The 27706-nt window shown below is 37.5% G+C and overlaps 1 protein-coding gene across 1 annotated transcript; it reads left to right on the top strand.

The window, feature by feature from the left end:
* Positions 1-91: 91 nt before the first annotated feature.
* LOC103707572 (nuclear pore complex protein NUP1-like) lies at positions 92-27508 on the top strand. The gene is made up of 9 exons (XM_088721193.2): positions 92-529; positions 9929-9975; positions 17980-18132; positions 18820-19080; positions 20714-21013; positions 21154-21240; positions 22963-23709; positions 23831-24276; positions 25289-27508. The coding sequence occupies exons 1-9, from the start codon at positions 274-276 to the stop codon at positions 27069-27071; spliced, it is 4080 nt and encodes a 1359-aa protein (XP_088577319.1). The 5' UTR covers positions 92-273; the 3' UTR covers positions 27072-27508.
* The last annotated feature ends 198 nt before the right edge of the window (positions 27509-27706 follow it).

The following is a 27706-nucleotide window of genomic DNA, read 5'->3' as shown; positions in this document are numbered from 1 at the left end:
GAAATACGTAGAAAGACAGGCGAATCCGTATCCATACGGCCTCGCGGCGTCGTAGGCGGTTCCAAACCCTCGGCCCCCTTTCCCCCTCCCTTCTCCCTCGTTCCATCCACTGTATCGTATGTAATAACGGAAGCCGAATCTCGGATTTTTATTCTCCTCCACCTCCGCCTCCTCGCGAACTTTCTCGCCTCCGTCTCCGCTCGGATTTTCTCGCCTCCCACCCCTCTCTTCTGTCTCTCCCTTCTCTTCTCTCTTGCGCCTTCGATTCATCGCATGGCGGCGGCGGCGTACGAGGGCGGCGCCGGGGGGAAGTTCCCGAAACGCCCCTCCCGCCGGGCTCCCGCGACGCCCTACGACCGCCCTTCGGCCGCGGCACGTGGGGGCCGCCACCCTGCTGCGGCCGAGCCCGGCGGGAGCCGCTGGCTGTCCAAGCTCGTCGATCCCGCCTCCCGGATCATCGCCCGGAGCGCCTCCCGCCTCTTCTCCTCCGTCTTCCGCAAACGCCTCGCCGCTCCACCGGCAGCCCCAGGTTGAATTCCTTAACCCTTTCTTGACTGTTGTGTTGCTAGCTCGGTTAGCCGGACTTTCTTCGTTAGGGTTTTCCATTTCTAGGGTTCTTGTCTAATCTCTTGCTTGTGTAGTGGCTATATGCGTTGTACTCGATACGAAAATGACCGCCTTTTGTCACTCGGACGAGCGGTTCGTGTTGATTTTTCAAAACTAAATTTGAACAGCAATTCAATCCCTTGAAGTATTATTAAGTCATCTTGGAACCATAAGATTTTGTATTGTGATAGGAAAATAGGATTTTTTAGGAGAAAAGATGCTGTCCAAGTCCTCATACAGGCCTCCAAGGGTTTTTCTAGCATAGTATCATTTTTAGAGTTTATTCTATTTTTGTGATTTCAAAGTTTATATCATTAAAGCGAAGTGCATGTCTGCAGCTTGTTGGAAGCTGCGAGCAGGCTGGATTTGCTTACTTGCAGCTGAACAGGTTGCTGTTATAGGATTCCATTGTTGATTTAAGTTGTATTTGTCACATGTGTTTTGTTATTTTTGTATGATTATTTTTCTCCTCTGTGACGGATTCTGGAAGTAACTTAATTTCAATTGGAGTTGTGCCTTTGCTACTTGCTACCTCTGGCTGTAGAGCTGGCTGCTGTTGCAATTCAATTATATGGATGCTTGTGCATATGCTTCTGTGTTTTTATGTTTATGTATGCTGTGGAGCATGCCACAGAGCCAAGTAGTTTATATTCTTTCTTGAATTCATTCACACAAATAATATGACTTGTCTTCATGGATTCTTTACTATGTTTTCAGAATAGACCTAGTTTCTTCTGTTACATAGGGAATTACATTAAAGTCAAGTCAGTCACTAATTATGCCATCAATTGTAAGTTTATGCATAAACAGATACACAACTATTCAATGCTCATGGTCAAGAGTTGTTATACAAAGGGTCAGGTTGGACTTACTAATCTGGGAAAGATATATCCCCAACTAAATCCTGCTGTCTTGACTGTTAAGAAGGGAGTGTTATGAGGGAAAGCAATTTTTGACTGAATAGGATATGATTAAAGTCAGAGGGTCTACACATAAGGAAAGTTATTCATCATTGTTTGGTAGTTGTTTGCCACATAACAGGTTGTTTGGGCACTCCATTTATTCAAGTTACGGGTAGTGCCACCACTTTTAGACGCTTGTACATGAGAGCATGAAATTGGATGGAGTTTCTTACTTTTGTTAGCAAAAGGTGCAAACACTTGGCAACTTTCTGAGAGGGCAATGTCGGAAACTCTTAGTTTCCAGTGTTGGACATTTCAAGAAAACTGCTGTTATGTTTTTTTCCCTGATAAAGCTTTCATAGCTATTCATCAACTTAAGTATCTTAATAACATCATAAGGAGAGTACCCTGTAAAAAAAAAACTTTAAAGTATCAAGCTGACTAAAATATACGTAAGGGATGTGCTGCCATTACATATATTCTATGTATTTGAGGGTTTGTTTCTACCCTATTGTAGTTAGAAGGATTGGCTCTTGGTCATGGGACAAGCATTCAACCCCCTCCCTGTCCCACTGACCCATATCATCCCCATCTTTCACATAGGTACTTGAGCTAAATTTTAGGAAACAACATCTGATTTCTGAAACCCTATTTTTCTTTGTTTAGTGTTGATATCATTAGGTGTCTGGAGTTCTTATAAGGACAATTTTAAGTTATTTCCCCCTAAAATGTAAAACATTCAAAAAGATGGATCTGATAATGTTTATTGAACAGATGGATCCAAGCAAGTGAATCTTCAACAATGGGCGAAAATTACATGAAAAAACAATCTTGATACATTTACCACCTAGTACAACAATTTAGGAATTAGAAAATGTAAGATGTTATCCTATGCATCAAGTAACATGGAGAAGTAAAAAATTGGAGGTATGATTCAAAGTTGAGGGGATCCTAATGATATATAGTGATTTTAGAAGACAATTTATTGAATAGATGGATTTGAGCAAGTGAATCTTTCAACAATGAGCGAAAATGACATGAAAAAGCAATCTTGATACATTTACCACCTAGTACAATAGTTTAGGATTTAGAAAATATAAGATGTTATCCTATGCATCAAGTAACATGAAGGAGTGAAAAGTTGGAGGTATAATTCAGAGTTGACGGGATCCTAATGATAGCGATTTTAAAAAGGTGATTTATATTATTCCATGCTACTATAAAAGGAACTAATAAGGTAACAATTTTTTTCTAAGGAGAGAAAGATAGAGATCTTTCAAAAAAGTGAATGATATAAATTGGTGAGAGAAGTTAGGTTCAAAGGGATGTGGGGATAATTAGGTGAGATATTGGATTTCTTTTCCTATGAATGCAAGCATGAATAAAATATTAGAAAAATCATGAAAATATAATTATTTTAATGTATTCGGTTAAGCAACATTATTCCAGATTCATTCAACAAATTTTTTCTCATTATCAAGGGTACCAACCACATCAATATTGAGCCACTCCTTTCTTTTCTCATGGAACGGGATGTCCGGCATCTTGACACTCGCGATCGTGGATATCCTGTCCATCCCGACCCTCATCCTTTATTGATCCCATCCTGACACTCAATAAGGTGGGATGCCTCGTCACCCCACCAAGGCTTAAATTCTTACTCTTGTCTGCTTAATAGATTTTGAATTGAGTGTTGACATCTTTATTTGCTTAACAAGAACTGTAGCCTTTAACCCATTAGGCAAGCTGAAGTATTGCTATGTGGATTTCCATTGCATCCAATACATATGCTATAGCTACATTGTTTTCAAGAAGAGCACTAGCCTAGCAAGAAAATATGTAATCAAGGGTGGCCTAGGCATTCATATTGGAGGCCATCTAGCTTGGAAGGAACTCATTGCAAAATCCACGTCTTTAGTTTCATGGAGTGCCTATTGCACGAATCATGTCGTTAGCATAGGCTTGAGCTTGGTCCCTCTGTTTTGCATCAATCTTTCCCAAGGTTTTAGGAATTGAATTACATAGTGCATATGTTGTATACGGTTGCATACTGGGTGCCTATTTGGTTGGTTCTTTTGAAAAGTTTAGGAATATATTTATGATTTATTAAAACAGATAAATTTAAGTTAAATATAAAAAATAAATATGTAAAAGATAAGGAAAAATAAGAATCCACAATTATTCTGAGAGCCTAATTCGAGCCCGATTCTCTTTTAAGACCAGATCCCCTTGTTGCACATGTCTGATCTTTACCTTCTTATGGAAAGCTTTGGCAATCCTCCTTTGATAACCCTGGGTATGGTGGAGTGCCTACAATATTAACAATATTTCCTTATGAACTATGCTAAAAAAAATAGATAATCAAAATTTATGAATTATCAGATGATGAACAACAAATAAAAATAGCAATGATGCTTAGCTTATTGTTAGGTTCAAGATACCTAGCTAATACATCAAACATGTTGTATTTATTAATTTTATTAATTTTCAAAAAGACACCCGAAAGTGAATCTTTTACTTCGGATATGACTTATCATCTACCATCATCATGATAAATATGCATCAATCAACATATGGGGCCCTTAGCCCTATGTAGGTGCATGTGGCTCACCATGAGGCCTAGCTCCAATGCAATGGTTGCTAGGCACCATTCGCATATTTGGGCACACACATGGCTGCATGAATTGCATTTTAATTTATAAAATAGTTGCCCGTCTTATGCTATTAGGAAATTGAGGAAGGCTGGCGAAGTTGAGTAACATTACTTGGAGACAATTTAGGTTTATTGACATGTTGAATACCTGGACACTTAGGACACTTCATGATGCTCCTTGACGCTTCGTACCACTAGATCATAATGTCATCATTAGTCCAAGTCTATTTTTGTCAATTCTACATGAAGCTTAACATATCAATTAACTAACCTTTTATCAATTTTGTGAACTAAAAGAGCCATAGGCTCCTACTTATTAGCTCATGTAGACATAAAACAATGCATATTTACACGAACATATATAAGATATAGATGTCTCCCCGTATATGATTTTTAAAAGGTTCCCGTGTGGATACTTCTGAAGACTTGGACACTTGACATCTGTATTGTGTATCCAGGTAACATTGAAGTTAGGTAAAGCCACCAAGGCATCGTAGTTGTATGACCTGTTCATCTCCAAGGTGGTCAAGGGAGCGAAGAAGGCTATAAAAGACCATCACAGGGTCATTCATGGTCATGTGTTACTTGCTTAATGGGGGCTCATCATGGGGGTTTGTTTCTTGAGCGAGGATGAAGGTGGCTTAGGACCTAGATCATTAGTATCCAACAGCTAATGACTTAGGCCCTGTTTGGCAGAGCTTTTGTACTTTTTGGTCCTCCAAAAGCACTTTTAGATGGAATAGGGGTATTTAGTAAAAAAATCATAAAGCTATTTTAGCTTTGCTAGAAAGCTAAAACTTCCTTTTTGTTTGGAGCTTCTCCAAAAAAGCACTTTTAGGCCTTGTCGAAAAACTATTTTGAGTTATAAATTTTTTTTGAACCAAAATACCCATGATAAAATATAATAATTATAGAAAATAATAATATTAATATATAATAATAATTATAATATTTTATACCTTTATTATTGTATTATACTATAAATATAATATTATATTACATTATATCATAATACATTGATATATTATGTTATATAGTATCAAATTATGTTATATTATTATGCTATAGTATACAATATATATTACTATATTATAATAATATTATATTACATTACAGTAATATTCTACTATATTATATAATTATGTATTAGTACATATTATATTTTATTATGCTCTGTTGTATAATACTATGCAATGTCCTTTATGGCCATTTTGTCATACCAAAAGTATTTTCTTAGTTTATTTACCAAATATATATTAAAGTTTTACAGTACTTTAGAATTGTAGTTACCAAACAACAAATAACTTTCTATAAAAGTCCTACTTCAAAAGCTTTACTTCGAAAAGCTCTACTTCTGAAAGCTCTACTGCCAATAGTTCTACCAAACGGGACCTTAGGCCTCGTTTGGCAGAGCTTTTGGAGGGCCAGAAAGCACTTTTAAATTGAATAGGAGTGTTTGGTAAAAAAACGGAAAAACTGTTTTAGCTTTGTAGCAAAGCTAAAAATACTTTTAGGCCCCGTCGGAAAGCTGTTTTGAGTTATAAATTTTTTTCTTTTTGGAGCAAAATACCCATGATAAAATATAATAATTAAAAAAATGATAATAATTATAATATTTTATATCTTTATTATTGTATTATACTATATATATAATATAATATTATATCATAATACATTGATATATTATGATATATATTATCAAATTATGTTATATTATTATGCTATAGTATACAATATTATATTACTATATTATAATAATATTATATTACATTAAAGTAATATTATACTATATTATATATTTATGTATTAATATATATTATATTTTATTATGTTCTGTTGTATAATACTATGCAATATCGTTTATGGTCATTTTGTCATACCAAAAGTACTTTATCAGTTTGTTTACCAAACACATGTTAAAGTTTCATAATACTTTAAAAATGTAGTTACAAAACAGCAAATAGCTTTTTATAAAAGCTCTACTTTAAAAAACTCTACTTCAAAAAAGCTTTACTTCCGAAAGCTTTACTGCCAACAACTCTGCCAAATGGGGCCTTAACCAACTCAACCAGTTGGCACTCTATTAGGTGATTCCTTTGAAGTCACTATGTTTATTTTGAAAAAATAATTTTAATTTATTACATCATGGCCTTTGTAAGGACATAGAAATGTGGATCCTATTGTAGTTATTGTGATGAGAGGCCAATAACAGCAGAAAGAGTTACAGGAATGGGAATCAAAAAGATTTTTTCCCCTAAAATACAAGACCTTTTTCTTATGTTTTAATACCTATTTGACCCTTTAAAACTTCTAGAATTACTCCAAATGTAATTTCAAAAAATGTAACCCAGACTAGGAAATTCACAATTGATCTCTCATTTAAGACTTTGGTTCAAATTGGATGGATTTTGCGTGATGCAGAACAATCCAGATCCAAATTAACCAACAACATGGGGAACCATAATTTGATCCAACTTAATAAAAAACTTGAATCAGATCTGGAACGAACTAGCCCTGCTTATTTTAACCAAAATACTGTTTGGGTTGGGTTAGGCTAGGCTTAGTGGAATCATTCTGCTTGAGTTGTATCCTGGTAGGACTTCAATTATTAATAGTTAAATTTTTGTCTTGTTTAGGTTGGGTTGGGTGCTTTACTATAGAAACATGTGTTAGCTTTGTAATATCGTAGTCTGGGTCCAGTTGGAAGCTCCAGTCAATATATTATCTTCATGATGGGACAGGTTGTTGTAGACTTACTACCTTGGTATCAGTTTGATGCATGTTGAAGGGGCATGGATATGAGAATCGGATTCAGGAGTGCATCCAAGTATCTAACTTGCCAAGAGGGAAAAAAGGAAATACATGAATACATAGGATAAATATAATCTTAAATAAATTATATATTTATACTTTTGAACATTGTTTTTTTTTAAACATTAAAATTAAAGTTTTAAAATTATATTAGCTGTTAAGATCTTTCAACATACATGTTTCTCATTCAAACATCCCACTTAAGGATATAAGAAAATAATATTTTGCAAACTTGTTTTAATATCTACATCCTTGACCAATCTCTAAAAAGGAAAAAAATACTCACTCCTAACATCAGAATGAGGGATCAAGTGTATTGTTGGAAGAGGGTTGAATTCTATCCCAATCTTTAAAAGTCGCTATAAAAGAACGTCATATGTATCCAAGTGTTTGATATGTACCAACTCAGTTAGTATTTGAGATGGATTTTTTGGAGCTAGATGCGTGTGTCTAAGAAACATAGGTTAGGCATTATCTAACACTGGCCCAACTCAAATTATTCACACATCCTCAAATTAATCTAACCTACATTCCGATTGAGTTGAGTTTGGACTACTGCAACTCAAGTTGCATCATGTTTAACACGTAAAACTTAATATTCTAAGGCTCAATGCTGCTAAACCGGTCACAAAGAAACAACTCTTAAGAATGTTTTTGTAAAAGATGTGGTCTGGTGCATTTAACAACTCAAAGCTGGAAAGGCTTACTGGATTGAATAGCTTCTACAACTTGCTGTCAACTTGACATCAATGTCTTAGAAATTGGTGCCAAAGTCTTAGCCAAGGCAAATCTAGGCAAGAGAGGGGCTTGCTAGGGAGGTCTACCTTAGGCTCACGTAACTGAGGAGCAACGCCAAATATTCCCTTAGATGTTGAAATAGTCTAGATGAAGGGGAAGAACATATCTTTTGCTGTAGGAAGCTGTGTTCAGCTGGTAGGCAAAAAACAGACATAAATGAGTATAAAACCAATATGCCATTTAAAATTCTAATAGCACAGGTAACTTGATTACAGTACATGTTCCTATGCTAGGAAAAGTATAAAGGTATGTGCTGGAAATGGGTGAGGTTGGCTTAGAATGATTATCTAATGAGTCTACGGTTGACTTTGTAAGGTATTCAAATTAAGCACAAGTGCAAGTTAGTCGTTTTCCTGGTTGTAATTGCTCATTAGAAACTTGATGTACTCATGTTTTTATTTAGGTTGTAGGAAACCATACCTAAGACTTGCTTATGCTACGAGCGTTGCAGTTGCAGTGGACTTGTGTTGTGATGACTTGCTCACTCTACGATAACACAACAAAGTAGAAAACAAGAATTATCCAACTCTCTTCCTCCTCCCTTCCCTTGCCTCTATTTCATATTTGATCACTAGACCTTCCATTCTAGTGAAATAAGTAACAGACGGTTCATTTATTAGGACTGGCCCGTGGATCTTCCAGGGGTATCACATGCTGTCAGTATTAGTTTCAATTACTCCTCTAAACCAATTCTATATAATCAGCAGATATTTGCTATTTGTAATCTTATAATTGTCATAATGCTAGGTATATTATTATTATTATTTTCCAACGTCATCATTTTTTCAATGTATATTGTTTATGGCACTTGCGTGGAGCTCAATTCCAGTGACAACTAATTAAAGCATCAAAGTGTAGTACATGGCAAATGATAAAATGTAACTGAATGCATTTATTGTTTAAAAGATGGTAGATTTCTTCTTGTTTTTTCTGGTCCGATGCTTATCATCGTCAGAAGTAGCAGGAACATGTAACCTATGAACATCAAGACTTCAGCATTAATGATTGCTGTTGTGATTACTTTTGTTTTTTCTATTTCATAACTCTTAAATTCTGATGACCCATAGAGGTATTTGGAGTCAAGAATATTGAAGACATTTAGAATGCGTTGCTTCATATTATCATTTTTATATGGTGCTACCATTTACCCAAGGCTAGTCATTTGTTTCTTGAAAAATCTTGTCCATTGGTTAGCTTTTAGCCATTGATTTAAAAACTGGTAGGGTGGCCCACATATGTGAATGTGGTCTTCTGACCTGATCGCATTATCCATATATGGTTAAAAAGGTTTTTTGTATTGACTTGTACTGGCTGATATTGGGAGTACCATGCTGACACGATCAGGTATTGATACAATATAGAGGCTCAGCATGAAACCATATCCATATGTGTAGTTGTTGTCTCACTCCCAATAGTGTACTCTGTTAATACGGGGGTGTACTGTACTGACCTGACTGCATTAGCAAGCTACCAATATGGGAACTGATACCGAGTGAAAACCATGGTGCTTGCTGTATGCAACTGAGCTGCATGTGGGCCAAAAGGCGGTCCGCCTGGTACATTGCAGCTGCGTATGCAGCCTGCTTAGCAATTTGTGGCCTACTTTTATGTGACCCATATGAGCGGCGTGGATTTGATTGATAGGCGACTATACGGGGGTTATGGTTGGGCTAGATGTAAGTGTTGTTAATAATGTTAATTTGTTAAAAATGTCATAAATATTGCTATAGCTACTAAATGCTAAATAGCCGGTGATGTTTATTATTTGCCATTGTTATTATATCCATATTTTTATGTACATTATTTTATCACCTCCATATTGCATATTCATCTGCATTTTGCATATGCACTGTGTGGTTCCTTGACTGACCATATGCCACAACCACCTTTCACATATGTGCTTTTAGTTAGTTACTTCATGTATTTGTGCAAGATCATTTGGGGTTGGCTTATGTTGTCTTTTTTTTTTGATTATTTTCTACATGGCAATCTGCCTTCTTCATGTTTGTGATTATGACCTTTTCTAAGTAATTCATCCTATTTGTCTTGTTTTCTCACATTGATGTGATCTCTATTTAGCTATCTATTGTTTCATAAATGAAGCATCTATTTTTTTTTTCTTTGCTGCAATATGCTTACAACTTTGTTATATGCGCAGAAGAAAACCACCGATCCAGACAAGAAGATCCTGAAGTGCCTTCTACTGTAAGCAACGTTAAATGGATTAATTTGCATATATGTATTATATCTACATATTAGTCTCGTTCGTGTAAGCCTTTCTTCCACTGCCAATGGTGAACTTCTCTCTTCATCACTAGAACATCCAGGGTCTTTTTTTAAATTTTCTCATTTGATATGGAAATCTGTCTTGAACTAATGAGGTGTTCTTCTTCTTTACGGTAATGGTTTAAATTGTTGGCTTTGATTCTAGGTTGCTTTTATAGCTGTTTGCTACTTTGAGCTACAACAGAGAATTCTGTCATTTTCTTTATATGTCAACATTGCCAAAATTATCGTATTAGAGACCTCTTTTCAGAAAATGGATTCTGTGCTTGGACATTAACAATACGATAATTGTTGATTTATTGATTTTAATGAAAATATTTAATCGATGTTTATATCCTTGGTTTCTTGATCTTGTTGGGTCTTTACCGGCAATTATGCACTTCATTTGTGTGTCATGTTGATGTTCTCATGTTTCAACAACTCAGCACCTGGAATTTCAGCAGTCTCTTCCTGTGGGTGGTATACCTACAGCACGAGTTCTGAACCTATCTGTTTGACAATAACATATTTTTTTTGCTGGAAAAATTAATTTTTTGTGTAATTTTTATATTTTTTTCTTTTTTACCTAAATAAATCTCAAATTTCTATCTTTTTGACAATGTAATTACATCCCTACAGAATTGTTTATTCCTTGCCTTAAGGGATTAGGGTTCTCATGTCCTACAAGTATTATGATTTAAAAAAAATCTTTTGCTTGTGTATATTTCATGAAGAAACTGACCTGGAAGGTTTTCAGCTGTTTGATTTTTGTGTCTTTATAAGAAATAATTATTAATCAGATCAACTTTTCTTGAAACTTGCTAGAAGTTTAAATCAGGGTGTTGTACTTCATACCAGTCACGTTTTCTTGAGTTATTATTTGCAAAGTTTGCATTAAGTATTTTTTATGATTTTTTTCTTATGTTGAATATGGGTTATTCTAGTTAAGTACACCTGTCAGTTAAATTTATAGGATAAACTACCTCTGCTTTTAAGCCAAATCATTTTCTCCTGTTCAACATAATATGTTTTTTTCATGGCATAAAATTTCTTTGGAGTTTTCAGAGGAATCTGTTTTAATACTGAAAACGGAGAAGATATTTGGTTAGTGTACTAAAAACAAGTACTCACATAACAAATACATTGAAAAAAAATAATGTTTTGTATGGTGCTCAACATGCATCTTGATTTGCTGATAGAGTAAATAAACTAAGGATTCATTTATTGTTTCAAAATCTAAAATAGGTTTATATAATAAAATTGAAAGTAAATAACATAGCAAGTTTCAGTACTCAAATTCTCGAATCAAGAGATATTCATTCATGAGAACATAATGGAACTAAGGATTGAAGTGCTATGTACTATATTTTGTCTATTGTAGGTAGTAGGTACCACATGGGTAGGTCACCATAATTGTTCACGGTTGCACTATTTTAATGTGTATCAGCTTGTGTAGGTACACATTGCTTTGATATGCATCAATACATGCTGATATATCACATTATGGGGTTGTATCCTACTTTATGTTATCAACCTATACACCAATCATCTTGAACAAAGGCTGCCGAACTGGGCTGAACCGTCCAGTTCGGGCAGTGCCTAGCCGACCCGGTGCGAAACCGGGTCGGTTCGATTAATATTTTTGGTTCCGACCTCGTACTAGCTGGAGGTCGGTTCGACTAATATTTTTGGTTTCGGCCCCGTACTAGTTGAAACCCCTACAAAACCGGTTTGAACCGGTCTCTTACCGACCAGAACCGACACTTACCATTGGGTTGGTTTGGCTAATACTTTTGGTTTCGGCCCTGTACCAGCCGAACCCCTACAGAACCGGTCGAAATTAGTCTTTTACTGACCAGAATCGGCCGATAAGTGTCCGAACCGGCCAGTTCGATGCAAGCTTGGTGTGAACCGGCCGGTCGCATTGAAACCGGGTTGACACTATTCCTAAAACTATTGCTTCTTGATGTTTTAAAATATCAGGTGGCCATTGGGAAGGCTCGAGAAGGCCTTTCCAACACCATTTGAAAGAGGCTCTGCCACTTCTTCTTCTCAAATACTTCAAAAATAACACCGATTCAGGTTATCAGAAGAAGATCCAAGGCTAAATAAGGTGTGCTTCCTCTTTCCTACCTCATTTTCTCTTTTTTTTGCTTTAAAAAATAGCTCAAAAATTGCAAAATAAAGGAAGATCATGCCAAATTTTTTGATTTGGGCTTGATTTTATTATATGTTGTGGATCTATGGACGATCTACACGACATAAAAAATTTATTTTTTGGATTATATATAATTTTTAAAAATTAAAAATATATATTTGGATTAAATATAAAAATTTAAAATAAATAAAAATAAAAAATCATAAAATCAGAAATGTATTTAAGGGCATGCAAGCTACTCTCCATAAAAATTTGGTGTCCAATCATTCATGTTTTGATGCGATCATGTGTACAATAGCCTAGGCCGAAATTTAAAAAAAATTAAGAAATAAGTAGCCTTTGATGCATGTCCGATGGCCTAAAAAAATATAACATTAATTGTTGATGATGAGGATGATCCTATGATCGGATAGCTTGTGGGCCAGTAGTAGAAGCCGAAGCTAATAAGCGAGGATCGCCTCCATGACCGGCCAGTTTCATAGCCAGCGAGGCTAAGATCGATGCAGGGCAATAGGCTGAGCGTAATATTTTCATGCGTTCTTCTAGCTGATCAGTCACGGTCACAGGAGAGCCAATCACCACATGACTCGTCCAATACATCCTCTCAGAGATATAATCGAGAGATGCTTAGACGAGGCCACTACGCTATCCAGTTGACTCAGTCAGGAGGGCGACATATATCCTTCCAGCATAACTAGATAGAGGGGCACGAAGGGTAAGAAGGTAGCGGCATCTCAAATGGAGAGTTGAGGAGTTAGTAAGCTGCCCAACACACTAAAAATAAAAACAAAAGACGCCGGCATCTCAAATGGAGAGTTGAGGAGGAGTTAGTACACTCAAATTCAGAGACCAGGAGCAGCAATGATGATAGTTCTGGTGTCATGATCTGTCGGCTGGGAAGAAAGTGGAGGACAGGAGACCACTGCTTATGAGACACAGTTGCAGGGTGGTCTTTGATTCATCGATGAGTCTCAGTTTATGCATACTACATAGGACAGGAACCACGGTGCACGATCTAGTAGAGCCCACAAGGATATGATTGCATATAAAAGATGGGCTCTTCGAGGTCATTCGAGAGGATACGATGCGGCTGTAGATGATTTTGCACGTGGAGTAGGATCTATATATGTATCAGGATCCTATTACCTGCAACCATAAGCAACCTATGACCCGTACGGATATGGATATAAATATGGTGCGTCTAAGACATTTTCTGACGGCTAATACCCTACATAGCCCGGAGCATCTTATGTGCCAGATTTGGCTGTCGGCATATTCGGATGGCCCTCTCCACAGCCGTATTATCAGCCAGAGGACACCTCTTAGAGTCAGAGCTTCAGTGAAAGATTCGAGAGTGCTTATAATCCGACACACGTTCCTTATGGGATGAACGTATAAGACTACAACGCCGCTTGGTTGGAGGAATAGGTTGATGTGCCTCCTGACCATGCTAATGATCTGGATATATACGAGAGGCATCGCCGCTCGACCCGATTTTAGAAATTGGTATGTATGTTGGACTTTAAATATATGTAATTGATTGTATTATTTTTTTATTTTCATGTTACTACTTGATTTGAGAATATTTTATGTTCATTTTATGATCTGTATCATTTTAAAGCAGTAAGATACATCATCTAGGTTAACTCGAGATCGTAGAAACATCAAAAAACACCAAGAAAACATCAAAAAAAAATATCAAATTAAACTTAAAATAATTGAAAAAGTTCAAAAAGAGTGATTACTAATTAAATATTTTTGAAAACTCCCAAAAAAATTGGGCGTGCCGGTCCGTGAACCGTCCCTATCCGTACCAGTTTGGCACAATACTAAATCGGTACTGAACTATACCAAGCACTGACCGGTACGGGTCCTAGTACCAGTTTGGTGGACTTTAATCTTGAACAACCATTATTTCTACTCTAGGTGACTAGTCTCTTCTTTTGCAAACCTATACCCCGATGAACTTGCTTTGGTACCAAGGTTTGAAGTTTGAGCCAAAATTGATCCATATCAGGTGAAACGATTTATTTTGGTTGGAAGTGAGCTGAAATCTTGACGCTTGGTTTCGGCAGTTTTGATTGGCTTCAGCTGAAATTGACCAGTTTTGACTTAATTATGCTCAAAATTGACTGACATTAGTTATAGATGCTTTCTTTTTAAAGTTTTATTTTGATGTTATATGATATGTTGATCCTTTCTACATTTGTTGGTACATAAAGGTAGTATCAATTTTCATTATTTTTTGAAGTTAAAAGAGGTAATTTTTACTCACAGATGACAATTATAACCCTTGAAAGGCCATGGCCTCAGGCAAGGACCCTATTGTAGTGCTTAATAAACACTAATGCTAATAACAAAATACAAATTACTATCTTCCACAATAATAACTTTTTATATAGAATAATATAATATTTTTATAACTACTTACATTTATAAATGGCCACCTAACCTCCAAAATTTGAGAGAAATTCCAAATTCAACGTGTTTTCTGGTTATACTAGAAAGTAATGAAGAAAAAGACATACACCAGGCACTGAAAAGTTTCACAGTTGCTATATAAGTTGAATTTTCAAATAATTGAAATTCAAAGTACTCTATAGGTGTAATTTATGAATTTCACTCATATATGATATCAACTTCATCCTAAAACCATTGAAACTACATGAATGAAAAACCTATGTAATTTATAATGTTTTCTATTTTTTCCCTTTTCTATATTTCCTTTTTTTTAAATTTTTTCTTTTTTGATTAAAACACTGAACATTAGAGCAAAATTATCAAAGGACACTACCACGACAAATTGCATCATTTTCCTTCACATTTACTAGCCTCCATTTGTTACTGCTCTTCCTCAATTATCACTTTCTGCCTTCTCATCCATGCCCATTCCTCTCTATCCACCATGCTCCCAACTCTCTAGACTAACAACACAGATGGAGAAAGGTAGGGAGTTCGGTTAAGGATGCTGCAGGGTGAGCAGTTCGCAATGTACTGGATCTGGAGGGGTGTATGTGTAGGGTCAGAGTACTAGGAGGGATTGTAGATGTTGGACAATGGGCTGATGCATGGCTGGAGAAGGATCAGAACATGGGCCATGTTGGTAGGGAGGAACAAGTTGTTAGTCTTGAATGAGGAAGAAAGAAAATGAAGCTTGAGAATGTGGCCTAGGCATTTGGTGTTGCTTGAAGAAAGCACTTTTCTAGCTTTTAAAGCAAAAAGGTGATTCTTAGAAAGATAAAAGAAGAAAAGCAAGAAAGTGCTTTTAGGAGAACTTTTAAAATGTAGAAGCATTACCAATGACACTCTTAGAGTGTGGTGGGAGGGGGTGGGGATGATATAGGGTTCAAACTTTGAGGGGGAACATGTGGCCTCCTATTTTACAATTAGAAACAAAAGACCAGATGATATCTAGGTTAGTAGGATTGGATTCAAATCAGGAAGAGTGAGAGAACTGGAAGCACACATTAACATCTAATATGAGTAACAAATTTGATTGTGCACATGTGTGGTCCGTTTGTGGATTACAAACCTAGATATACGATTATAAGCATCATGTAGATGACTTGTTATCAAATGATCATATGCATTAGGTGTATGATGTTTTTGTCAATCATGTCTAGCAATCAAAGAAAGTACATGCTATCCTTTCATCCTCTTTTCTAGCTATTTTGTTGGTTCGATCATGTTTTTTTTGTAGGTATGATGATGAGAGATTATAATATAATATAATACATAGTATAATATAGGGTTTTTTGCATGAATACCCTTCTAAATATCGGATTTTGCGTGAATACCCTTCCAAAATTGATATTTACATGTATACCCTCGTAAAATATTTGTTTTGCTATTATACCCTTTTTTATTCTTATTTTTGCATTGGTACCCATGCCATCTAATGCCGTTAAAAAATTAACGGTTTTAAATTAAAATGACTAAAATATCCTTAATGGGTAGACATGCAAATAGAAATTATAAGGATATACAAGTAAATAGAAACTTTACCATGCTTTTGGATAAGAATTTGGGCAAATCTAATTAATCATATCATAATTATGGGGTGCTGGGCGACCCATGACTCGAACGACTTGCAATTTACCTCCAGTCAGAATTGTTGAGTGTCCCCTCTCTCCCTTCAAAAGTTAAAAGAAACAAAAACCAAAAAACAGAAGAAAAAAAAAAGCTAGCTACCAAGACACCAGAGGTATCAATAGTGTAATAGATCGAGAGAGAATCCTGACGGGCCGAGGTTCCTTTGGATTCTATGAACCTATGCTTGTTGCTATCCTTCCACACTTCAACCCTACTCCCCTTAGGGCTTTTCCTCCTCATTGACTGGCATTTCCCATCCCTTTAGAGAATAATAAGGCCATGGGAGCAAGCTAACAAGCTCCTAAGAAACCCATATCTCCTTCCTGTCTGCTTTGAAAACCCGCCATAAATTCACTTAAAAACGACCAATAGTACCACCACCCACACACACAAAAAAGAAGAGACTCTCTTGCTTGTTATCACAAAGCAAACTCATTTCTCTGAGCTTTTGCTGGATTTTCGATGGCTTTGTGCAGCCTTTATCCTGATTTTGTTTCTCTTTTTTTGTTTCCATTACCACCAACTCAGTGCTGTTAAAGCCACCTACTTAGCATCATTTCTGGTCCTTAGACAAGCCACCTTCTTTCCAACTCAAACCAGCAGTCCTCTCTCTCTCTTCTGGGCCCAAGAGATTTTGAAGCAGAGCACAGCTGTGTGGAGCTCCTGTCTTCTTCTTCTTCTTCTGGCACAAGAACAACTGTGTGGAACGCCCGCAATCGGGGTCCCGATACGCGGGGGGCGGGGGGGAACCGGGCACCGGGGGGGTGTTGAAGCCAGGATGGGGAGGGGAGGGGAGGGGAGGGAAGAGGAAGGCACCGGGGGTGGGGTGGGGTTGGGGGGAGGGGAGGAGAGGAAAGAGTAAGGATAATAAAGTCATTTCAAATTTTTATTTTATTTTTAATTAATATAAATATGATTTTTTTTAACGCCGTTAGAACAACCATTATATTAGGGGTATTTGTACAATAACAGAGTTTTACGAGGGTATACATGCAAATATCAATTTTAAAAGGATATTCACACAAAATTCGATATTTAGAAGGGTATCCATGCAAAAAAACTCTATAATATATTACTATATTATTATTATATAGTGTAATATAATATATTACAATATTATAGTACATTATGTTTTCAATTTTTATTATTCTTGTAGCGATAGTATATTGGAATTCAAGCAGAATATAATAATTAGAAAACAAAAAATCTCACATCGCAAGTAAATTCTTTTTGATGTTTTAAAACTCATCATTTAGAAAAAGGTTAGATACTTCTTCTTCTATCTCTTACTTCTCCTAAACTATCTGAATCTGCGACAAGACATGCTCATGATCCAGCTTGCTAAGAGGTAGATATCTGGTAAAGACTGTATTTTCCTTCAGTTTTAACTTTGTAAAGAATTAATGATATGTGGACTATATTCTGTGTTCATTTGTGTTGTAGATTGTAAAGGTTACCTAATACTTCTTACTGTAAGGTGTTTCCTATGCGGTGGTGGTTCTGTATTTGGTATATATGCATACTGTTGCCATTGTTTCTTGATCTGCCCATTCATAGTGTTTATTTTTGCTCTTGGCCAACCTTGGAAAGTATTTTTCTTTTCTTTTTTTGATAAAATCTCATTATAGTTCTTTATGGTCTAATCTTAACTTATATATTTTTCTGTATACACCGTTTGGAATTTTGAAATACAGATTTCATCATCTGAAGTAGGAGAACAACGTGGCTGTGGTGGAGAGAAGGCAAAAGATAATTGTGATGCTGCTGGGGCATGGGAAGAAATGAATCTGGACATTGGTGGAATTTCTGAACTCGAACAGCTACTGAAGCAGAAAACCTTCACAAGGAAAGCATTTTCTATGGGATACCGGTCACTTATTGGACCATTTGTTGGCATTCACTTTGGCAAATTCTATTTTGCATAAGATGCATGCAAGTATGTGCAATGCACCATCCATGACCTCTAAACTCATTATGGCCATCTGTTTATGATGGCTGCGATGAGTTCCAGAAGTTGCTGGCGGCGCATTGCACACTCTTGCATGTGACAACATCCACAAAATTGCACCATCCTTCATTTTAAGTATTGATCTTTTTAAAAGAAGTTCAATTATTGATTTCTAAAATCTAATTGCTGCAGAACACTGTATATATTGTACTTTTGTTTCATGTATTTCTTGTCCAAACTAATCCAAGATGTTTTTCTTGTAGTAGTTTTCTTCTCTGTAATATGATAAAAGTTTATAATTTATAGTAGTTAAAGTACTAATATGACAAAGTTGATGTGATTATTTCAATAAAATTTATGAAACTATTTTACCTGTTGCTTCCTTTACCTGCATAATTTATGATTATGTAGTTCCGACATGATAGAGCTTTGTTTTTTGGGGATTAATTTACCATATCGTCCTTTTAAAGTTTTTTTTTTTTTTAAACTTATAATAGTTTAACTTATAATAGCCTTGTTTTTTTTTACATTTTTTAACTTATATTCTCTATCTTTGTCTTCCTAATAAAGATTTAATTTGGACAGGGTCGAGTTTGACCGCCTCACTGAATTATTGCGTTCGAGAACTATTGAACCAAGTACATCACAACCAGCAGTCAATTATGTGAATGAAGAAAAAGCAAATATTTCAGAGCAAGTAAATCAAAACAAGGAGTTTACTGCTGAACCAAGCACATCAAAACGAGCAGACAGTCATGACAGAAAGGCAAATCCAAATGTTCCAGAACAGGAAGCGATTGCATCCTTCATATTACGTGGGAGTGTCACAACTCCAGTCAGTTTGGCTGTAAGAGTTCAGTTCGCTGCTGCTCTTGAGCCCATTTTACAATTAATATAAATGGTTCTTTTGGAAAGTTAAAGCTCGCATCTGTGTTAATATTATTGTAGTTTTCACAAACATCTTGCATTACTTTCTCAATCCAGACTATTCTAGCATCATCTTCGTTTTCTAATGGGTAACACTAAAGTGAATTAGCAATATAATAGACCAAGATTTAAGGTATTGCATGCCACCCTGGCACTGTTACAGCACGTACCATGCAGCAAAGCTGCCATGCTGCCCCGTACTGACTGTACCATATCGTACTGGTAAATTATCAAGGTTTGGTTTAGTATATGAGCCCAATCGTTCTGTTCTTGTCCAAAACGAGCAGAATAGCTCCATGCGGCCCAGTACTGAACCATATTACTTAGTTTTGGGCGGTATCATGGCTAAGAATGAGAAAAAGTGTTGGAAGCCTGTCTCGGTATAGTATACTTACCGTATCGTACCAAATTGGTAATGTACTGGTATGGTTCTTAGTATCAAGTACTGTCTTATAGCTGGTATTGTGGCAGTATCATGTGCTAGTAATGCACTGGAGCACCGGCCCGTGCCGGCCCATTCAGGGCTGATATCATGTGCTGGCTGGTATGCTGAACTGGCCTGTACTGGCCGGTTTAGGGTGTACCGAACCGGTCCGGTCTCTGACTGGTTTGGTTCGGCGTTCAAAATTGGTACCGGCCCCATACCGGACTGTACCGGTCTCGTACCGCTAAGCCCCTTTTTTGGCTTTTGGATGCGTGAACAGTGGTACCGGTTCGGTACCGGTTCGAACCGATACCGAACCGGTCTGGTGGCTGACTGGTATGCCTACCGGTACTGGTTCGGCGATCCTTAAATTGTGGTTAAGGAACAAGAAGTTGTTTATCTTTTTAAAGCTCAGATCTTATTGCTCTAGCATCTGTGATTGGTTGTCATTTTCTGTGTGTAAACATGCGATTTGTGGCTGAGAGATGAAAGCAATGCCCTTTGTTGACGCTTGCCTTCTCTCTATTCTAGACTCTTTCCAAGAATGGGGATGTTTGGTATGTTTTTCACTGGATTCTTGAGCTTTAAACATGTTTACCTTTTAACGGCTTAGATCTTATAAATTCTGTCCTGCTCTCCCATCTATGATTGGTTGTCTGACTTTGCATGTTTGTTCATGGCATCTGTGCCTGAGATTAAACATGGGGAAGTTTGGTGTGTTGCTCTCTGGTCGCTTGAGCTTTAAACCTGCAACAAATTAGGCGGTCCCGTACCTCCCAGCTAGCCTTGTAGGTTTCATGGCGGTTCTCTTGCAGAGAATTACCTTCACTAGGATTTCAAAAGAAAGTTTTAGACAGGTGACATCAGGGTGAGAGCTGGCTTTTTTAACATATCATTTTCTGTTTGGAACATACCTTGATCTATTTGGAACATATCTGATTAATGAGATAATTCTTATTCATTAATATTGTCTGGGACCTCTGGGTCGTTGATGGAAATTAAGTAACCTCTGGATGCCTTTCCTTTAGCATGATGTTAAATTGCAAGGAGTCATTGTTATGATAGTAATCACTGATTTTAGTTGTTATGCTCCGTTATTTAATATTAGTTTTGACTTTTTTTCCTACAGATTCCTGAAGAGGAAGCTGCTTCACCAGCAGAGATTGCTAAAGCTTATATGGGTTCTAGGTCTTTGAAGGTGTCTCCTTCCACTTTAAGTCTGCGAAGCCAAATATTTCAGGAAGATGCAGTTCCACAAGCAAAAAAATCATTGGATATGGCAATTGCTCCAAGATCTGCTGTCCGCTTTTCTGGAGTTCCTGAACATACGGAAAATGGCTATATGATCGCAAGACCTCATGGCAGATCGGCAATATACAGAATGTCTCGTTCTCCATATTTTAAGGCTCATCCAGTGACCACTATTAGGGTATATGCTAATGTGATTGAAGTCAAATGACACTGTCTCTTTCTTTAACCTATATAAAGGAAAAGATAAATATGATAAGCTTTTAGGCATTTTTTTGCTGCATTTATTCTTCCTATTTAGAAACCTTGTTGTCTTTTCAGGGGGATAGATCTTTGGATGGCGGCTCTGGTCTCTCAACATCATCTCAATGGACATCAACAAATGTCATGCAGTCTGGCAGCAAATCGGTATGCCTTTCTTGCTCTTACTGGGACACGTTCCATATAATTGGCAGATTAACCATTGATAGTGATACTGATAAATTAGCTGTTCTAATAAATTAGGGATTCAAGCATGTAAGAGGGAAGGTTATCTTGAATTTGACTAGACCTAGGCTCTATAAATCACAGAGAGTTGCCTATTCTGAAATTTAGTCTGAACTTTGGTTGGCATTTGGTCCAGGGATTTAACTCCCAAAATGTACTGGTCTGAAGCCAAATAGTTTGGTAGGGATCCAATACTTTGTATGCTTCCTGTATTGAGTGTTAATACCAAGGGATGTACCACATCAATACTCAGCAATGTGCACCAGTTGATTGATGTTATGGGTATCGAAACCAGTACTTTAAACCTTGATTGGGTCAAAAAAAGTTGGACTCAACCCATAGAGATCTGACATGCCCTGAGAGTTTAACTGGCTTGATACTTATGTTCCTGTTTATATTGGTTATTTTTAAAAATCCTAATGTTATGTTTATGTGTCAAAGCTTCGGACTTGTGAATAGTAGTTGATTTAGGACCACACTTGATAACTTGACCTGACAATTGGAAAATAATTGTGTTTGATTATTGGGTCATGTTTGGGTATGGCCAGATCTGATGATCGATTAAATAATGTGCATAAGTATGCTTATATGCACTATGCATCAACTTTTGTAATGCCAACATATGCACTTTATATTGATGATGTTGAGGGCCCAGATCATGCAACACATTTTTTTGTGATGATATTTCAAGGCCTCATCCAACTACTTGGAGCATCAATAGAGCATACTGGAACATCAGAACTATCTGATAATTGAAATCTATTCTTGTATTTGTAATTGTTTAATCTCTAGTGAATCTTGGTCATTAGGTTACTTACCCTTAAGCTATTTAGACTTTAAGTTACTTGGATGCTACGTTAGTTTAAAAGTTATTTGGTCTCACATGGTCTCTAAGTTAGGCCATGCATCTGTATACAACTTACCTGCTTACTTCTTTTAGTTGTACAAAAATTGCTTCTCTATCTTTTCTAATTATGTCCACATCATCTGTCACAGTGGATTCCATAATCATCATCTATGCTTCCACCATGTTTTCCTTGTTCTGCTTTTGATCAATTTTCTTTTCCCTCTAGTGGTGCTTCTTGTTAACATTATCTAATATGAATTTTTCATTCCAACCATTGCAATTTTTTGCTGCACTTGTTCCTGTGTCCCATTAAATCAGCAATTAGATATTGTTCTATCTGTTGTCCTTTGTTAGTAACAGAAGCAAATCACTGCAGCTGGGGTCTGGATGTAGCAAGTCAAAGTGTTTTTGGTAATAGCTTCATTTATGTCATTCAACTTTCTACCAGAATTTCACTATTATAAACTGTAACCATGTAATTACACTAGCTTATCAACTATATCCCTACGTACTTGGACACAAGTACTTTTTTTTTTCTTCTTTTTTCTGAGAATGGGAGGAAGCCCCACCGGGGGGATCCTGCATGTCATAAAATTACTGTGGAGTACCCTTTCAAGTCTCAAACGTGGGACCTGTTTCTATAAGCTGTAGGGTATGACCACTGAGGTAGCACTCAGGTTGTCTAAAGGTTCTGTTTTCACCTTTTGTTCGAAAATGTTTTGCTTTCTACCAGCACTGGATTTCACATTTGCTACCTTTCTCTGACTATGGGAAATTGTTTTGATACCATTGAGCAGGCAATGAAACGGGGAAGTTCCGTTTTAGATAGTGATGTGGGATCTTTAGGTCCTATACGCAGGATTCGTCGGAAGTCTAATGTAATGTCTCCATCAAGAAACATACAGTCATCACTTCCTAGAAATCTTCTTCCAACTCCCTCAGTTCCTCTCAGTAGAGATGCCAATCAGGGATCTGCATCTTCAATTCAGAAGCCTCTCCATTTGGATGGTGCAACAGACTTACAGCATGCAGAAAATGGGCATAATAGAACTCCTTCAGGAGGTGTTGTTCCCATTCCTCCCCAGTCTAGTGAAATGGCCAGGAAAATACTGCAACAACTAGATAAATTAGTGCCATCACCGAAAGAGAAATCATCTGAACTGAAAATTATCGATAGGCATGAATCACCATCCAAGTTAACACGTAACATGTTACATGGACGGGCTCTCAAGAGCATGGAGGATATAGATTCATCTAAGTTTCTGAAAGTACAAGCATATGATAATTTGGACATTGCTAGCAGTTCCCATCTGAAAGGCATCAGAAGTTCCACTTTTCAAAAACAGGAGAGGGCTGGAGAGAATGGCCCATTAAAGCCCGATGGTAGAGGACTTCAAGCGACATCCGAAGCCCTTGACAGGAACAAATCTGTTGTGTCTGCCACAGAAGCCAAACCTGGTATGAAGTCTGCAGAGTTTGCAATTTCAGTCACTGCTACTGTGCCTTCACAAAAGAAACCATCATTCCAGATGAGTGCACCAGAGGTAACTAGCTGTACACTTAGTCTTCTGTGTAATCATTCATGCAATTATTTTGTTGTTTATGTGATCCAGTTATCATGAAGAATGATGTAGTTGATTCTATACTTCTCACTTTTCTTGTAAGGATTCTTTGGATTTGGATGATGATGATTATAGTATCAAAGATTCCTCTGGTCTGGCCTCTACTGGCAATGCTAAACTTGAGTTGATATCAGAGAGCAAGACAGACCATCCTGACATAACAAGTTTGGAGAGGTCTCTGGGGTCTTCCTCCAATAGCATGCCTAGTTCTACCTTGATATTGGACAAGAGATCTGAGGTGAAGGCTTCTGACAAGCCTGTAAGTGAAAAAAATGCTGCCTTTCTTTTTCCTACTGCTTCTCCTTCCAGCATTTCCTCCCAGACGCATTCACCACCTAGGCCAGCCCCGTTGGTTGAGAGATCAACTCCACGAAAGGAAGAAATTGCTGGTCATACATTTAAATTTGGTTCCAAAGATGCAGAGTCTTCTCCATTATCTTCAACTATGGCTGCTGTTAGTAATCCTGCAAGCCTGAAATTTGGTGCAAGGTCAGATTCTAATTAGAGTTCAGTTACCTTCTGTTTGAATATGGAGAATTTGAATATTGAGGATCTGCATTAGTTCAATAGATCCTTCATTCTTATCTTTAAGTAGAAAAGCTTGTTCGAAGAATTATGTGCCAGGAATCTTTTTAAGAAAATACTCTTAACGATATTCTGAGAAAATTGAAGTCTGGAAGCAAATGCCAGTGAACATTCAAATTTGAGTGACCTTTTATCAGTCATCATTTGGATGAATATTACATTGGTTTGATAGGGGATGGTTCTTTCCTTTCCTTCTCTTGTGATGGAAATAGTGTCTTTAAAAATACATGCAGCAAATATTTATTACATGTATTGGTGATGTTCTGATTCTGAGTATGTTCATTAAAGTGTGGTTGCAAGTGTCGGTAAAGATGTAGATATCAGATATCATCTATTTTGAAGATTTTCATCGACAAGTAAAATGCGATAGGATTGTAAAATAAATTTAATTGTTTATCTTGCATTTTGGAAAACATAGTTTTCTAATGATATACTTTAGGAATTTTCTACAATAATATCTGGTTATATGGACGTATCTAGTTTTGGGAGAATATTATACATTGGTATGCAAGTTCCTTTGTCGTCCCTGCCTTCTCAATATTATGTTGGTCTAGTGTTTGTTGTTCTGGGAAGCATGATGCGTTCACCAATTGCTTTGGTGTTCTGCTATATTCTAGGAACAAATGCTCAATGTTCTCAATATTATCATCTTATATGCTGTTATGATATTAGTCTGTCCAAGTTCTAGGAACTAGGCATTGTTGTTCTAAAAACATTATTATCAGAATCACCTTTTTTTCAATTTGAACCCTCCAGTTGCTATATATTTTGACAGAAACGAAACAACAAAGATCTGAAAGCTCGTGCCTTGATAGCATTTAATGTGATGTTTTAAATTTGTTGGCAACTTAATTTTTTTGATGTACTATTCAGATTTCATAAACTTCTGACGTATAGTTCTTGGCGTGTTTTGTAGCAATGATGCTCCAGAAACTCTTCTGGATCGTTCAAAATTGGATAACGGAGGTGATCAGAAGGCTGGAGATGTGTTCAAATCATGTGGAAATCCTGTTTCGGGGTTGTCTAGTTCAACTAGCCCAGTACTGTTTGCTTTTGGAGCTTCCACAACACCAACCCTAAGCAATGGCTCACTGACTGCAGCCTCATCTACGTCCGTGATTTCTGCTGCCCCAGCCATGACATTTTCTGATAATTTAGCGACCTCAGTTTTCTCCACCAGCATAATCACTAGCACCAGTTCTGGTAGTCCTACTGTCTCATCTGCAACCCCTGTATTTTCCACAGTGCCTTCGTTCCAGTTTGGCTCTGGTGCCTCTACAAGTGCTTCCACCTCAGTTGCACCATCTCTGGAAAAACTTGATTCTAACGGTTTGGAGGAAAAGCCTGTTAAGGCATTGCCTTTTGGCCTAAGCAGCTTCATTGCTCCTGGTTCATCAGCTGCTCACTCAATCACAGGAAGTAACAGTGCTGCTTCAGCAACATCATCTGTTTTTGCAAGCATGGGAACAAGCAGTAGTTCCTCTGTTGTGCAAGCATCACCATTATTTTCAAGCATGACCAGCGGCTCCTTGGCTTTATCGACGTCTTCAGTCTTTTCCGGCAATGGTGTTTTTGGGTCCAGTGCTTCAGCACACTCTAGCGGTGAGAACTTGTCAGTTGCTAATAGCAGTTCTCAGAGCTTGCCTTCTACTTTTGGTGCTGCAGGTGGATCCATTTTTGATACCCAGGCAACTAAAACTGGAACTGGGGTTTCAAATATTTCACAAAACTCCCCAAGTCAGTTTGGTTCCTTTACCTCCCAGCCAGTAGTTGGGCTCACTGGCTCTTCCTCTTCAGGTTCGGCTAGCTCATTATTTGGGTCTGCAACTCCTACCAAACCTTTCGGTACAAGTTCCATCGTTTCTTTTTCCACCAGTGCCGGTTCTTCTTCCAGTTCTGCAAGCAGTGTGTCCTTGTCGACAGCAACTTTTGGTACAAGTTCTGGCTTTTCTTTTTCCTCTGGTGCTGTTTCTTCTTACAGCTCTGGCAGCAGCACTTCATTTGCTCCAACAACACCTTTTGGTTCAAGTTCTGGTTTCTCTTTTTCGACTGGTGCTGGTCTTTCTTCCAGTTTTGTCAGCAGCTCTTCGTTTGCACCAACAGCTGCTAATATGTTTAATTCCAGTTCTCAGCTGCCCATGTCATCCAATTTTGGTTCCACTTTTGGTTCCACCACACCTACACCATCCACGGGATTTTCATTTGGATTGTCTGCTCCCTCTTCAGGCAGTTCCCGTTTTACCTTTGGCACATCATCTGGGCCAGCATTCTCATTCACCTCAGCTGGAACCACTACATCATCTACCTCTCCCTTGACTTTTGGAGTACAGAATCCGACAGTTAGTTTTGGTTCAGGATCTCCTGGAAATGATCAGATGAATGTGGAGGATAGCATGGCTGATGACACCACCCAGGCTTCTGCTCCTGTTGTTCCAACATTTGGTCAACAGACAAATTTAACTGCAACGCCGAGCTTTATGTTCAGTTCTCCAGCTGCTCCATCTGGTGGGCCGTCGATCTTTCAATTTGGTGGCCAGCAGAATACTAATAATCCGCAGAACCCATCTCCATTTCAAGCAGCTGGCAGTCTGGAGTTTGTTGCTGGTGGAAGCTTTTCTTTGGGAAGTGGTGGTGGTGGTGGTGACAAGTCTGGGCGGAAAATCGTGAGGGTTAGACGAGATAAACTTCGGAAAAAGTAGGATAAGTGATCTTCAGCGGTGACTTTTAGATGTTATGGGAGATATTGCACTGAAAGGAAACTTAGTTTTATTGCCACTACATGGCCGAATATTTTTAGGGCAAGAGGTAAGGATATCTTTTGTTTCCATTGGCAGTGCTCGATTTTCTGGTACGGAGGCAAACTGGCCGCCTTTCCTGCTCCCCAGAAGCCAGTTAGCACTTTGATCTTATACTTTATTTCTTGTTATGCATTGTTCTTTCTGGTGGCCTTTCGGTTATATTGTTGCAATTTTGGTTCAACTGTAGAGCATATCTGGGAATATTTGCATTTTGGTTTGGTATCAAGAACTGGCGCTCAATGCTGCTGGTGTGGTGTACTTTGTACTTGTAACGTTAGATCTCTCTTTATCTAACTGTTTGAATGTAAGCTGGGTTATATCATTGCTTTTGGACGACATGTGATGTGGCCAGAAAGCTCATTTTGGAATTGCTTTTGCCCGATTTTTTTACACAGGGCAGATTGCAGTGTTGCTTCCACATTATTGTTCATGCTAATCCCTTTGACCAACACATCAACACTACTAACATCTCCTACTTAATATGCACAAATTATGGCCATTTAGGACTTGTGTGTAACTTTCTTCTTTTCTGACTA

This window comes from Phoenix dactylifera, chromosome 5, assembly GCF_051530095.1.
Source record: "Phoenix dactylifera cultivar Ajwa chromosome 5, Ajwa_hap1_PhDact_Kaust_v1.1, whole genome shotgun sequence".
Taxonomy (NCBI): domain Eukaryota; kingdom Viridiplantae; phylum Streptophyta; class Magnoliopsida; order Arecales; family Arecaceae; genus Phoenix; species Phoenix dactylifera.
Note: the sequence above shows the minus strand (reverse complement) of the source record. Positions and strands in the feature narration are given on the sequence as shown.